This window comes from Botryllus schlosseri, chromosome 10 (genome assembly GCF_051294905.1).
Source record: "Botryllus schlosseri isolate E-star chromosome 10, Bs_hap1, whole genome shotgun sequence".
Taxonomy (NCBI): domain Eukaryota; kingdom Metazoa; phylum Chordata; class Ascidiacea; order Stolidobranchia; family Styelidae; genus Botryllus; species Botryllus schlosseri.
Window position 1 is genome coordinate 21,780,448 of NC_137245.1, and position 14,798 is coordinate 21,795,245.

The following is a 14,798-nucleotide window of genomic DNA, read 5'->3' on the forward strand; positions in this document are numbered from 1 at the left end:
TGTGGGAATGGACTAGGACATGAATTTTTGAAAGACGGCCCCGCTAAGGGGGCGTCGCGATTTTGAATATTCTCAGACTCGCTGAAATTTGTTCCCAAAAAGGATGGATAAATATACGAATATATTTTTTTTTAATAGAACAATTTTGATCGCTTTTGAAATCTTTTTGGAAGATGTCTTAATGATAATGACGGACTAAACCCATTCAGGAGGTTCGTTTTTGGAAAGTCGGACTTCTTTTCGAATTGATTCAAAGCGCATTCAGTTAATTCTTTTCTCTTATTTACTTGCAATTACTCTTCTCCCTTCATGGATTATTGTTTATGATGGTCTGTGTTATATACTTGAATTCATTTCATTGCATGCGCTATTACAATTACAACCATGCTTAATTGCTTATGAAAAATCTTCTAAAACTAACCTTAATATATTGTTCAATTTTGACTAAGAAACATACCACTGCCATCATGATTTGTTGAGCATGATCAGAGGTGGTCAGTAACGAAGTACTTCTACTTTTTGGAAGTACTCAAGTAGTTTTCCTCTACTTCTGGTACTTACTCAAGTAGATCTGATTTTCTCTACTTCGCAATATTTTGTTATCTACTTACTTACTTTTCGCTATTTCCAGTTTGTCAAGTAGAAGTAGTTTGATCCCCCAATACAAAAGATAGCCTGAGGAATTTCGGGGCTGTTTTCACGGAGTACCAATATTTGATATTCATAAAAGTCAAGTAAAGCCCAGAAATTTGTTGCGCTTCGCGCACAGTAGTTGTGAAGTGACAAATATGTTTTCACGAAAGTTTCGGTGAATATAATTTAGGTACCTCTTTGCTTGGTCGCTTGTCACCCATATCAAATATTTCATCTCAGTAAATATGGCCACCATAACGTTTGAAACTACCTTTTCGCAATCTAGCAATTACTTATCATATCGTAATATGATAGCCCATGACGTGTCCTGCTAATCTGGCAAATCCGGCTTTTTTAAACGTCACACCTGTTTTAGCGGACCACCTTTGAAGCTTTATGGACAGAAGAAATGAAATATATTATCCGCTTTTTAGAAGAGGTATTTCTATTTCACTTTAAATTTCAAGTATCATACTTTGAGTTCTAATTATTTTCAGTTCTTTTGTCTGAGGAACATACATGTTGAAGCATAAAAGCAACTGTAGTAATGCCTCTATTTTCCGAAAATAAAGCTACACTAAACATAGCTTTAACGATCCACAATATTTGTTATTAACATATACTAATCGCGCAAAGTGATGAAACGGTATCCAATACAACTTCTACGTATTGCTTTTCGTCTAAACTTTGAGCCTTATAATATGGGGTAGGGCACCATGCTATGGTATTCTCTAAAACGAAGTCTTCTAGTAAACAAATCGTTACTATCACATTTTCATATCAATATTATCTTCTGCATCCCATGCTGCGAAAGAATACCTATTCTGTCAAAAATTGATACCTCCTCGGATGCATCAATACGAACCAAGCTCTCTGCACCTTCCGCATAGCTCAATTTGCAGCTCTGACAGTCCATGCGAATGAATTAAGACTGTTAGCAAAACTACTTACTTACTTGAGTAGATTCAAAGTCAGTCAATTCTACTTCTACTTCAAGTAGTTTTAGGTGGCTTGTGGAAGAAGTACTTCTACTCGTACTTGAGTAGATTTTTTCATCGCTACTTCTACTTGAGTAGCTTTCTTGACTACTTTGACCACCTCTGTGCATGATAGGGCAGAGAAGGAAATTCCAGATAATGGTGGGCTTATTTGTGAATCTGATATTACTGATCTCGCCTCAGTTTTGTTCATTCATGAGGACTCATTAATTCTATATTGAACAGCTGATTATCGTGTTGCTGCAAAATCGTGAAAGATCCGTACCGGTATTTCAATTTCATAGCAAGGTTCCAAATTGTGCAGCAAATTTCAATTCTATAAATTTTTAGTAAAAATTATAGTGAGAATTATGTATATGCTTTGTTCTGTTTCAATGTCCTACAGTTCTTTTAATAGATCTGACAAGAATAGTTTTGATCTGTGTAGGAACTAGGAAGCAATTTTTGGACTGCCTTAATTTTTTTTTCATTTCTGATATTGTATGTGTTTCTGATATCTAAAGAATATTAAACTGTCGAAACATTGTCTTTAGATCAGTATGGCAGCACAAGCTGTAAAGCTCTTCATATATGATATATCAAAAGGAATGGCAAGACAACTGGCTCCTATGATATTAGGAAGATCTCTCGATGGGATATGGCATACATCAATAGTGGTTTATGGTGAAGAATTCTTTTTTGGTGGTATGGGAATAGAAAGCTGTCCACCGCACGGGACAATATTAGGAGCCCCGGACAATGTTGTGGATCTTGGCTCGACTGAGGTCCCGTCTAATATGTTCTACGAGTATTTATCTCAGTTGGGCGCCGACTCTTTCAAGCCAGATTCGTACAATCTATTCGAGCACAACTGCAATAATTTTTCTGCGGAAGCCGCTGAATTTCTGACCGGTAAAAGTATTCCATCCTATATCACTGACCTTCCAAACGAAGTGCTCACCACCCCCATGGGACAGATGTTGAAAAGTATGCTTGAGAATACGCAAGTGACGCCGAGTTCGGGACATAGTACCAGAAATTTTAATTCCAAACGCTGAATCAAACTTATGGGCGAATGCTAAAACACGGATATTTGACGTCACATATGTTTCTCTGCTAACTGTTCGAAAATGGATTATCTGTTTTTGAAATGTGTCGTTATGTCAACTATATTAAAATTGCACTTTCTATCTTTTTTATATTCTATTGAGGAACTCATAAATATGACGCATGCCCATGCCTAAATGTTCCTAGTATAGCTTTCCACCAAATGGGTACAGTAATATTGAAATGTTTTAGTTGTATTGACAGCTCCAAATGCAGTAATCATGAGCAAAGAAAGAGTTGATGTTCCATGTCCATTAAGGGTGTTCAAAAATGACCTTTTTTTTCAAATTATACTGGCCACTTGATAAAATTGTTAGGTTAACTAATAGGGGGTTACCTAACCACACCAATTTTGGCTCAATTCCAACCTATTGTGACATTGCTATCAGAGAAAAAGTTATTGATTTTTTAATATAAATAAATCTATTTTTTTTCAAATAATACTGGCTAGTGGCTACCCTATGAAATTGTTCGAGTGTTTGAAAAAACGATGCACAGCGAATTTGACTCAATTTGAACCAGCAGAAACGAAGTTATTCATGTTCAAAATTAGAGATTTCAAATCATAGTGTTTATGGTGGGCAGAACTATGATAAATAATTGAAGAATTTGCCACCGTAAATACTATTTTGTTCAAATCCGAATCTTCCAATTGCAACAGCTCTACTTCTATGGTTGGAATCGAGCCAAATTCGATTATCGTTTCTATAGACTACCGGTACCTAAAAAGACCATGGGGTGAACAAAAAATTTTGTAATAAATAAATAACTTTCTTTTCTTGTAGCAATGCAGCTACTGGTTGGAATTGAACCAAATTTGGTGTGCAGCCTTTAATTTAAAATTGTAGGTAACCCAGCAATTTTATCAAGTAGCCAGCACAGTTTGAAAGAAAAAATCATTTTCGAACACCCCTAATGTCCATTGCCCATATGTTGTTGTTATCAGCAACTATAAGTTGACGCCATTTACCAACTGCTGTAGGCTGTGTAATGCGATGTTGAAAGTATAAGTAGTTGTGTGTTAAGGGATGTTACAAGCAATGTTCCCTTTAAGCTGCGCGCGTGCGCGGCCGCGCACTGCTGACGAAGTCTCCGCGCACAGAAAAACGTATCCCGCGCACAAGAAAGCCGAAGTGATGACCTTTTTTTCTGTCGTTACGCACTGTTTTCCGAGGGAACGCGCCAGTGAGTTGTTGAGTGTGCGCAGACTCGTGAAAAATTAGAGGGGATATTGAGGGGCAGTATTTGATATTGAAAGCGTGTTGCCTTTGGGGATTATTTAACGCAATTTTTCAGGGAAATAGCCACAAAATGACGACTTTCAGGATTAAACGAACTTTTGCCTTGTCGGAGCACTACGATGCATATGGTAGTAGTGGATGGGAGATGATGAACTAATCTAAAGTCTTATTCACCTCTCCAAACCCAAGATACCCTATACCAGGCCTGAGCAAAGTGCGACCCGCGGGCCAAATTCGGCCAGCGGAGCTATTCTGTACGGCCCGCGACAGGTTGCTTGAAATTGAAAATATAAAACCTACTTTTTAATGTTGCTGTGTATGGACTAAAACATTAGGATGTATAAATTGAAGCTGAAATTCGTTTACTATCAAGCCCATTCGTTAACATGACGCGATTACGCAGCCTATACGTACCTCACTTGCCTAATCCAGATTCAAAGTAAAGTCAAAGTAGCAAATTATACCGTTACAATTAAAGTCACAAGAAGTAACCAAATCTTCTTTCAGGTATATCTAGACTGTGCGGCCCGCGAGAGTCTGAAGAAACTTACTAAAATATTGATAAAATGCGTACTAAAAATCGAATTAATGCGGGGACTTGATTAAACTTATTCTTAGTAGGCTATATTTCACCATGATAATTCTAAGGCAGTGGGTCTCAACCTGGGGGACCCGTGCCCCTTGAGGTCATGAAAGCATCTGAAGGGGATCGCGACGCTGAGCTCAACTGAAAAATTTTCTCGCGCTCTGCGTGATTTACTTCCAATTCATAATTACAGCTCTGTATTTTAGTATGAATTTCATATTTAAAAATCTCTCATCAATAGTCGTAACCTCCCATGCCTCCAAACTATCCGTTAGGTTGGCTATAGCATGCTGGTTGCGTTTTGTGATATGACGATAAGGGGGCGCGAAATCTACACATATATAGTAGAAACGTGTTTAAAGCTAACATGGTTATGATCCCACCCCTAAAACCTCAGATAGTCGAGTTTCTAGGTCCAGAGGACTTCACCGTTACCAGGCAACAGCTTCAAAGTAAAAAAATCTGATATGTGCGCTGATCATTGTATTTCATATTTAATTAAAAGATCTCAAGGTTTTTCAACTGAACAGTATCTAAATTATTTTGGTGATAAAAAATGTGAGAATGATAAAATTGTTCGTGTTTTTGTAAAGAGCTTGATTACAGGTGCCTAATAAACACATTAAATGTATACATCTGTGATTCGTGATATACTTAACACAGTGAGTCAGTTTTGCGCTGAGCGGTTGTATTTGGTTCGTATTGTGTACGCTCACGGATTGCTTCTAGACCAACCTGTTCCACGGGAAACAATTCGCGATATAACCACTATAGTGATTCAGTGGACAGGATACCATAGTCATTTGTCCCCGCGGAATATGTAGGTCACTACACATTAAAAACACCTGTTTTCAAAACCGATCGTGGAAAATCAACAATATGCACGATATACAGTGTAATTAGTTCCACGAAATACACAATGCACGTCCATGAAGCACCACAATGACGCTTTTCCGAAGCTCCATAGGCTGATTTTCGACTGCTAGCTAGCTCAAAATGCTGCGTTTCTGGCTTCGAAATGCAACATTCTTGACTTCCGGTATTTTACGCTTCACGAGCGAGCAATTATACTACTAACACATCTCACTCGATCAGCTTTACCTGTAAATGTGATTACGTGAGCAGAGACAGGATTAAAATTGATAGCAATATATGCATTTCTCGATGATATTGACCGATTTGATCATGAATTATAGAAAATTTTAGCGCTTCGCGCGTTTAGTTGGAACGCCCACTAAACGAAGACCAGACACAGATGATTAGTAGCGGGGGAAAGCGTGCAGCCCGAGGGGGGTCTGGGGGGCGAAGCCCCCCAGAAGTTTGGTTTATCACCCTATGGGGGGCCTGGTTGCGCACTGTTGTCCAAGGGCCTGCGCAGTGAGTTGGCGTATTTGCGCAGACTCGTGAAAAATTAGAGGGAAAAATTGAGGGGGAAAGCGTGCAGCCCGAGGGGGGTCTGGGGGGCGAAGCCCCCCAGAAGTTCGGTTTATCACCCTATTGGGGGCCTGGTAGCGCACTGTTGTCCAAGGGCCTGCGCAGTGAGTTGGCGTATTTGCGCAGACTCGTGAAAAATTAGAGGGAACATTGGTTACAAGTACATCCGAAGGGGATGAGGACAGTTCCAGTTAATAAGTAAGGCCGTATAAAGTGCAACCAGATAATGATCGTCACATCTCGCATGTTTGTTGTTCATATTGGTTCCCAGAATGAGCTGTGTGCTTTGCCCTTTGCTGTATTGTTTGTTTACTGTTCTAATTTTATACTCTATTTGTGTTGTAGAGTAGATATTAATTGATTGAGTCGATAATGAATGCAATATACGCCCGGTTTTCTACCTGTTGTAGGAAATTAGTCTGTATCAAGCATGAAGTGTCCAAACTTCCAACTGCACGGTTTCACTTGAGCAACTTAGCCCATCAACAAACGAAACTTGCGGTGAAACCTTTTTGGAAAGTGAAAGCTATTTTGGACAATGTTGACCTTCGGTTGACAAGTAACGTAGAAGAAGACTATTTCATTGAGTCTTCCGAGTCCCAGGATGGCCCGAGGATTCAATACGATCACGACGATCAGGCGGCTTCAATACGCGTCGGTGAGAAAATGAGAACGAACGTAACACTGTGTTTACCATACCGCGTCGATCTTGACATAATCCTCAACGGTACCGGTAGCGCAAATATCGCAGATATAGAAAACGAAACGGTCGATATTCGATCGGAGAACTATGACATCGAATTTGGAAGCCTGAAAAGCACGCAATTGCACGCCGTCACTGAATGCGGCGACATTCGTTGCGGAAAAACCGTCAAAGGAAACATCAGCTTGACAGCCGCGGAAGGCGATATCAGCGCAAACAAGATTCAGGGTCATCATGTGAGTTTGACGTCACAGTGCGGTCATGCGAGTGTAGGAGACGTGTACGCGGAAAATTTTCGCGTTGCATCCGAGACGGGAATTCAAATCAGAAGCGTCCACGGTAGTTCGCGATTGCAGTCGCGAGGTCCTGTCACAGTAGGGACTGCTGAAGGGGATGTAACTGTGGTATCTGACGGCAGCGTCCACATGCATTTGTCGGATAGAGCTAACGTAATTGATATCTTGTCCGAGACGGGCGACGTTGAATTGTCGTATTCACCCGGCATGACAATGCAATTCGACGTTGATGCTAAAAATGTTGACAATTGTGACGCCGAGGTAAGGCGAGATTCATCTCAGAAGTACCGAAATGACGATAATGGCAATCCGTCGCTTGTTACCATTAAGTCTCCTTGTGGCACTACTACCGTGAAAAAAAGCAGCTGGCTCGAAGCTGTCACGGGGTTTAATCGCAAAGTGGCGCGTTAACCTAACATCCTCACCTCTGTCTCCGCTGCTGTTACTTTTGTGCTAATGTGCGAGAATGACAATTGACCATCAGGGCTGTTCAAAAATAACTTTCTTTCCGGATTCCAGCCATTCACTGATAAGTTGTCAGCGGACTTATCTGTGAGTTTTTCGTCGATAATTCTCGGATTACCCACCAATCAAGGATAATCCTAAATTAAAAATTATAATTGGATCTGCGGAACCTTATGCTTGTTAGAATTGAATCAAATTTGGTGAGCAGCGTTTTTTAGTTTAACCTGACAATTTGATCAGTGAATGGCTGGAAACCAGAAAAAGGGGTCTCCACATGCCATAACATTGACAATCGTATCTATCAGTATATGCAATGCATGGAGTCGTGCCTTCTAGGCCACTCCCATTTTCGTGACTTACAGTTGCATCGCGTATCTCTTTATTTTTTGGACAATAGAATATTTTACAAATTTTGATAATTCATATTTATATACTAGTTCTGTTTCACTCTACAATAGTCCTCAGAAATTTGGTTTGGGCGTATCTTCATCGTTGGCTGCCATGTGGGGCGTCGGACTAAATCCGTCCTCTGCATTTTTCGGTTCGTTGTCGGCTTTGTGCGGCCGCAGCGGCGATTTCGGCGCCGATTTCGAGCCTTTCTTATCCTTGAACATAAGAATGTCCTTTTGGCGTTTGATTTCCTGGTCCATGCCGCAATCTCCGAACAAGCAAGGCATTTGGTATTCCTCTGGAATGATGAAACTTTGGCACCAAAGGAACGCGGCGTTGAGCGCGTCGTTAATGCGGTCCCCGCAGGTTTTCTTCTTTAGAAGTTTGCTTCTGACGCGCAGTTTAGGTTTACCGCCGGCCTCCGGGATTTTCGACTTGAGCTCGCATCCTAGTAGATTGTGCATGGTCGGGCAATCTTCGATCCACTCACTGAAATGTACGGTCAGCATTGAAATGTGTGGATACGGGACTGTTCGGCGACGGCCGTTTTGGCGCCAGCATATCGCAAGACATCAGGTATAGTCAACATGCGATGTGCGCAGCCAAAATGACCTTGTCTCTAACTCTGGCCCGGTTGAACCTGGACCCAAAACGACAATCGCATGTTGGCCGAAACCTTGTATCTCGATATTGTTATGGCGCCGAAACTAGTGACGTGCAGATAGATCTTCAGTGATAGATAGGTAGATGCGAAATCGTGTGAGGCAGAGGTCTCAAACATGCGGGCAGCAAACCCGCTTCGAAATCAAGTCATAATAATTAAGATTAGGGTTCATCTGGCCCACATGGGGCTGGTGCGATACAAGATTTATCGGAAGTGCGACGGCATTTCTTCGTGCCGTACTAGTAATGATGCGGGATAATTTTCGTAGCATGCAATGAACAGTCGTACGTGTTGGCAAAACATTTTTATGACGATGGGTTTCAGCAAACCGCGTTGTCGAAGAAGTCACGTTGTTCCATAAAATCGACTAACGAATATTCGGAAGGTGCAATTCGTTGTTACGTAAAATGATGATGAGTTGGTGACGAAAACACGACGATGACATGCGACGACCGACGACTTGATCATAAAAATTGACATGGAGTCGTGATTTATGTCGCCGATGATTGATAATCGCTGGGACGCGTACAAAATCGATGTTTATTCAATTCACATAAAATGCTACATGATGTCGCCGGCGTGTTGAGACCGAAAAGTGTTATCGTTTTACTTGACCGCAATGCGGTTATGAAGTACGATTGTCCAATGTCCATTGTAACTTCCGTGCAGTTGTCTAATCATTACGCTATTTGCTGTTGAAGTTTTAATGAAGCACCATAATGTAGTAGAGCTTATACGCGTTTAAGTTCGTCGTAGCGAGAAGGCTTGCATTATCGGAATTTACCAATAGGCCTACTCAACCCTAATGAATTGATATATTGGTAAATTTGGGGTACCGGGCTTATCGAACGCATGGAAATCTTAATTATGGATTTCACCGTGTGTTGATTGATCGGAGAGAAGCAGACATGGCGGCGGCTGTATGATAGGGTTACCATATTTTGGAAATCTGAAAAGAGGACACTTTTTCAGACTTGCAAAACCGGAGGAGAATTCTCAAAAAACGGTAAATTTTTCACACTTTGCGGTCGGTTGACTAAAAAAAAGGTCAACTTTCCGCCCAGCTCTCAAAATACCCACCGGTGCTCCACTCCGGTGCTGATTATATCAGTCCAATTTTGCAGTAGATATGACCTAAATTCTCAAAAAAGAAGACAAAAGGGCGTCCTCCGAGGACACTTTCAAAAAAGTCAAAAAAGAGGACGTATGGTAACCCTACTGTGAGATGCCACTCCTGGGTTTTTCCACCCAGATCTGGGTTTTTCGAGCATCACCTGAGTTTCTGTCCTTGAAATCTTGGGTTTTTTCAACATTATGTTCTTCATGTCAATTGTAAGCTCAAAAATTAAATATTGGATTAGTAAGATCATAATGTCGTAAAATAGACCTCTTTCAGTTCGCCATAGCATGGATATATAGAACTGTAGAATTCTATAGATATCTCTGCGTCATTGTCGATAGATTTCGTTGTCATTGTACCGGCGTAACGAGTCTTGAGACACTGTCTCACTAGTAAAATGAGAGGCATCGGCGTGATGCGATATGGAGCTTCATTGAATACGGTTAACTTCCAAGTCGCAGAAAGTCATGCGATGTTCATAGGGCAACACATTGGAACCGTTGTTTTACTATTTAAAACGATTTAAGACTCGAATGCTAGTATCATTCCAATGGATTAGTCATGTATCAATAGGTAACATGACAACCTTATATTATGCACCTGGGGATCTGAGTATATAAACTTCCAACAGCGACACTCTGTCTGGGTATCAGCGCATTCGAATATACCATGAATTTCATGATTTGGCAGTTTTTTTCGACTAAACATGCCTGTGACATTATCCCAGGAGAATAAATCTAAAGTTACTTTACACTGGCCAGGTCACTGCTTGGAAATATTGAAAATCACCCTCAGAGATGAGGAATGGCATTGTTATAAGCATTCGTAGCGCGGTGATATAATACAGTGTTGGTCATTGACGCCGCGCACCAATTGTTTCATAGCAATGAGTTAAGAGGAAAACAGCATATTTTAATGGGATTTGTTTAGTTAACCGGGCGAAATGTGTAGTATGAACTGTTGTAATTTCATTATCAAGGGCTAAAACTTACTTCTATTACTGTATGACTGTAATAATGACTGTCAGTTTCCAGTTTTACAGCTATCTAATTCTAATAGCAATTTAAGTGAAATATAGAATCTGGGTTTATTTAGCGTCCACGTCTGAGTTTTTCCGAAATATCCCAGTGGCATCTCTGCTGTATGACAATGCTGTTCTCACATCCCCATCGTTTCCGTCATTGTCGACGAGAAATGGCTTTGAAATGACATTGCTGTCATTGAAATACATTCATTAAATACGATTTATTCCTTGCATATGTGTATAAATGGGCGAATAATGTATCGATTCAGCAATCCGGCCCGCCCACTGGAGAAGTCGCCCGCCCCTGCCATAAACCATCTATGTACAACACATTATACCTATACGTCGATGATCTACGCGACACACAGTGTGACTAGGGTTGCATTTGAAACAAAAATCAATTCAAAACAAACATGTTTAAAACAAGGCTCCTGTTTAAAACATGTTTTCTTAGCCATGACGTCATGAATATTCAATTGTGTCGTCATAGTAGATAGGCATTGACAATTGAAAATATAGGGTAAATATAGCTCCTTTGACGAAACATCTACGTACTATAGCTGTCGAACCAACTATTTTGAGGGTTCCAATCATATCGTATACGTCGGCTATATCATGTGGTAATTGACCGTATAGGATAGGCGCATACAACATTTACTTTGGAAAGTATTTACACAATTATGGCATAATTTTACAACTTGAAGAAAAAAAACAATTTTTTAAAAGGCCTTTCTTTTAAACCCTGTTTAAAACATGTTTAAAACTACCATTTGTTTTAAATGCAACCGTAAATGCGACACATAAATACAGTGCATTGCAATGCCATGCAGTGAACAGATAGTAAGATGTCGAAACGAGGATGATACGTGCTGTACGGTTCATCAATTTGGCATCCGCCGTGGCAGTATACCATTATATATTGTACAGTTTCTATATTTGATGATTTCGCTTTCTTCCATTTCTCAACGTATTTATGTATAGCCTGTTATACCAATGATAAGAATAGGTCCTAATTATTACTTAGTCGATAGATATTGTTTGTCCTTGACTTGCTTAACATCTGATGAAGCATGGTGGATATCCTGAGTATGATATGAATCCTGTTCATATCAGGCCGGCCTTGATCATTTATATGAAGTTTATGATTATGTGTAATCGGACTATTGCATGCTGCGATTGACTCTAGCACTTACCACACGTCATCCAATGTCAACCGTTTCTCAAGGACTCCGGCTGTCACTAACGTTTCTTGCACGGGCTGTTCAAATTTTCTCCATAACATTGCAATTATCGCGACCCATATCGCTGCTTGAAAAATCGCATTTACAAGTCCCATTTCTACACTATGCGACCTAGAATCTATAGAATGACCAATTTACTTCAATCAGTCAATCATTCCGGTAACGACTGATGTCACCTACTTTCGGTAAGGAATTCTTTCCTATGCACCCTCAAGGTACTAGTTTAGTTAGAAATACTTCTGTTTTCCCTTCAGTCAGAAACATATGTGAGTTACTACGTGTCCTTAATCGTTGAGCCCATTCGTATGCCTTGTCATCCCAACACTTATGGATACATAGATCATGTGTTGTATACTCCCAACTCCTCATGTCATATTTTTGTGGTACCGCTGTTCAAACATTGCATGAATTGTTGAGAGCACTTTGCAAGCGGTTAAGCGAATACTTGAGGTCCGGATGTATACCGAAACATGTGACGAACATATACATTTATGCGCTATCAATCTCTGACAAGAGACACATCTTACACTAAGGTGTAGTGGTGTATACTAATTTAATTATATTTATCTAATCGATCAGGTCAAAATTAGCTATTATGTAACCTACTTTTTGTCACTTTTATAAAATTTGGTCTGGGCAAAAACGAATCACAGCCTTTTCGAATCGGACTCCAAACTCCAATATCCACTCTCGAATCTGCTTTAAGGTAGATATTTTTATTAAAACTATCATAAATAATTCCAATAGTAGTATTTCCAAATGCCATTGTCTTCAATGAATCCATGTAGTGCTAGGGTTGATGAGTGGGAGTCGCAGTTTCGCAATTTTTCGCTTAATGGAGTCGGAGTCGTGGAAACTGGAGTGGCTGGAGTCCGGGTCGGAGTCTGTAAAAATGACCCTGACTCCGACTCCAACTTATTTATTATGAAAACAATTTGTTTCATTAAAGGTATCTTTAAATTGCTAATAATAACTAGAATAGGGCTTTTGTGCACCATCAAACACTGTTCTGAGTAACGATATTGATAAAATTGGACATTATTTGCAAATTGCAATTAGTTGCATTGAAAAAGAAAATCGCAATATGCATCCTGCATCGTCGCCATACGGAAGTCACATTTGATGCAATATTTGGAATTATACCATCCATGATACTGTGACAGATTAAATACATCGTCTTGTTTTGTAAAATTGATAAATTGATGTAAATATAACCAAACGCTGCTTGGAACTTAATCAAAATTAAAAGTATTTGTAGCGTAGCTCAGCTGCTTGGGTCGAACAAATGATTAAGAAAGACTGCAAGTCCTAGTCCTTGAATACTTGACCAAGTGCATGTAGATAGAAATATGCTATTTGACTACTTCCTAAATTTCGTTTCTGACCAATGCTTAGTAGTAGAGAGTGTGTGTGATTGTACTCAGTTATAGTGTGTAATGAAAAAACTAGTAAGTTACATCTCTGCATTAGTTGCTGACTCATACACAAGAGCTACACTTCGATTGTTCTATCTACATTATAATTGTACAAGATTGGATATATGTCATCGTTGAATGATTCACACACATATTGGGGTATTAGAGAGTCCACATTATAAAAACTTATGAAATATGAAAAAAAGAAGGATATTTAGAAAGGCATTCTTCCATGTTAATTGAATAGTGAATAATTCTGTGCCACAAGGAAACAATTTTGCATGTCTTTTGCGTTAATCGTATATGTTTGCATATGTTTAATGGTTATATGATAGTAATTTAACCGTCACCGTGGCATATAATTTTCGAAGTAAAGTTATAATACTGTTGGAGTCGGAGTTCTCTTAAGAAATTAGTCAAAGTCGGTACGTTTAAAGACTCAGGAGTCGGAGTTGGAGTCGGTGGTAAAATCTACCGAATCCACAGCCCGGCGTAGTGCACATACGGCCTATTTTATCATATGTACTTCCATAGGCGCCGACTTACGAGGTGGCGCAGCCACCTCGTGACCAATGTTCCCTCTAAGCTGCGCACGTGAGCAAATGCTCAGTACTGACACGGTCCCTGCGCACAGAAAATCTATGTTGCGCACAAAACATCCGAAGTGATGACCTTTTTTAGTCGTTACGCAATGTTGTCCAAGGGTCTGCGCAGTAGATTGGTGAGTGTGCGCAAACTCGTCAAAAATGAGAGGGAACATTGCTCGTGACCATATTTACGAGGTGGTGGCCACCTCGTACAAAATGCTCAAACGCCCAAGTGATTTGTGACCAGTAGCTGCGCCACCTCGTAACCATATTTACGAGGTGGCGGCCACCCCGTACAAAATGCCCAAACGCCCAAGTGATTTGTGACCAGTAGTTAGTAATCAGGCGAATCAATGCGACCTGCCGACCTCGTCAGAGACGTTTTCGATGCGTGCGTCAGGCGCGTAGCCACGGGTGTTCCGGGGGTCGAACTTCCCTATTTGAAACGCGAAACCCCGTCATTTTGAAATGATCTTTCTAACCGATATTCAGTTGCAATTCAATAATTGTGTTATCAGTGTTCCGTGCGGCTGATTTGCGAGAAATGTGTTGTCAATTAGCGAGAAGAGTCTGTGATGATCTTCCGCTGAGATGGTCGCGAAATTAGGTCAATCATTCCCGTGCGCGTGGCAATCGTCGCTAGCCTGCTTTATCGCGTAGCGAACAAGCCTGGTACCGCGGGCTTGAACAATCGCATCTGCAATAGGCTCAGTTCACACTGTATCATCGCTTGCCTGCGCAATCGCATCTGCATTGGCGGCTTCGGCCTGCTGTGCACGATATCATCGCTGGCCTACACGATAGCATCTGCAATAGGCCTGGTGTGAAATATATCATTGCTGGCCTAACTATCGCGTCTCGGGCCTAGCATGCTTTGTATTCTATCTTTCGCTGGTTTGGAGACAACGTGGTCGA

The 14,798-nt window shown here is 40.5% G+C and overlaps 3 protein-coding genes and 1 long non-coding RNA gene across 4 annotated transcripts in view; 2 read left to right on the forward strand and 2 right to left on the reverse strand.

The window, feature by feature from the left end:
- LOC145448336 (uncharacterized) overlaps positions 1-14,798 on the reverse strand; it is a 200,509-nt gene that overhangs the window by 114,033 nt on the left and 71,678 nt on the right. The gene's annotated exons all lie outside the window — the stretch shown is intronic.
- On the forward strand, positions 109-2,800 carry LOC145448025 (desumoylating isopeptidase 1-like). Its single transcript, XM_080326331.1, has 2 exons — positions 109-498; positions 1,757-2,800. Exon 2 carries the CDS (start codon positions 2,171-2,173, stop codon positions 2,666-2,668), a length of 498 nt encoding a protein of 165 aa, XP_080182457.1. The 5' UTR covers positions 109-498; positions 1,757-2,170; the 3' UTR covers positions 2,669-2,800.
- LOC145448313 (uncharacterized) lies at positions 6,137-7,861 on the forward strand. Its single transcript, XM_080326690.1, has one exon. The coding sequence runs from the start codon at positions 6,351-6,353 to the stop codon at positions 7,386-7,388; it is 1,038 nt and encodes a 345-aa protein (XP_080182816.1). The 5' UTR covers positions 6,137-6,350; the 3' UTR covers positions 7,389-7,861.
- On the reverse strand, positions 7,805-12,048 carry LOC145448314 (uncharacterized). The gene is made up of 2 exons (XM_080326691.1): positions 11,834-12,048; positions 7,805-8,321 (listed from the first exon to the last, which is right to left on the reverse strand). Exons 1-2 carry the CDS (start codon positions 11,974-11,976, stop codon positions 7,904-7,906), a joined length of 561 nt encoding a protein of 186 aa, XP_080182817.1. The 5' UTR covers positions 11,977-12,048; the 3' UTR covers positions 7,805-7,903.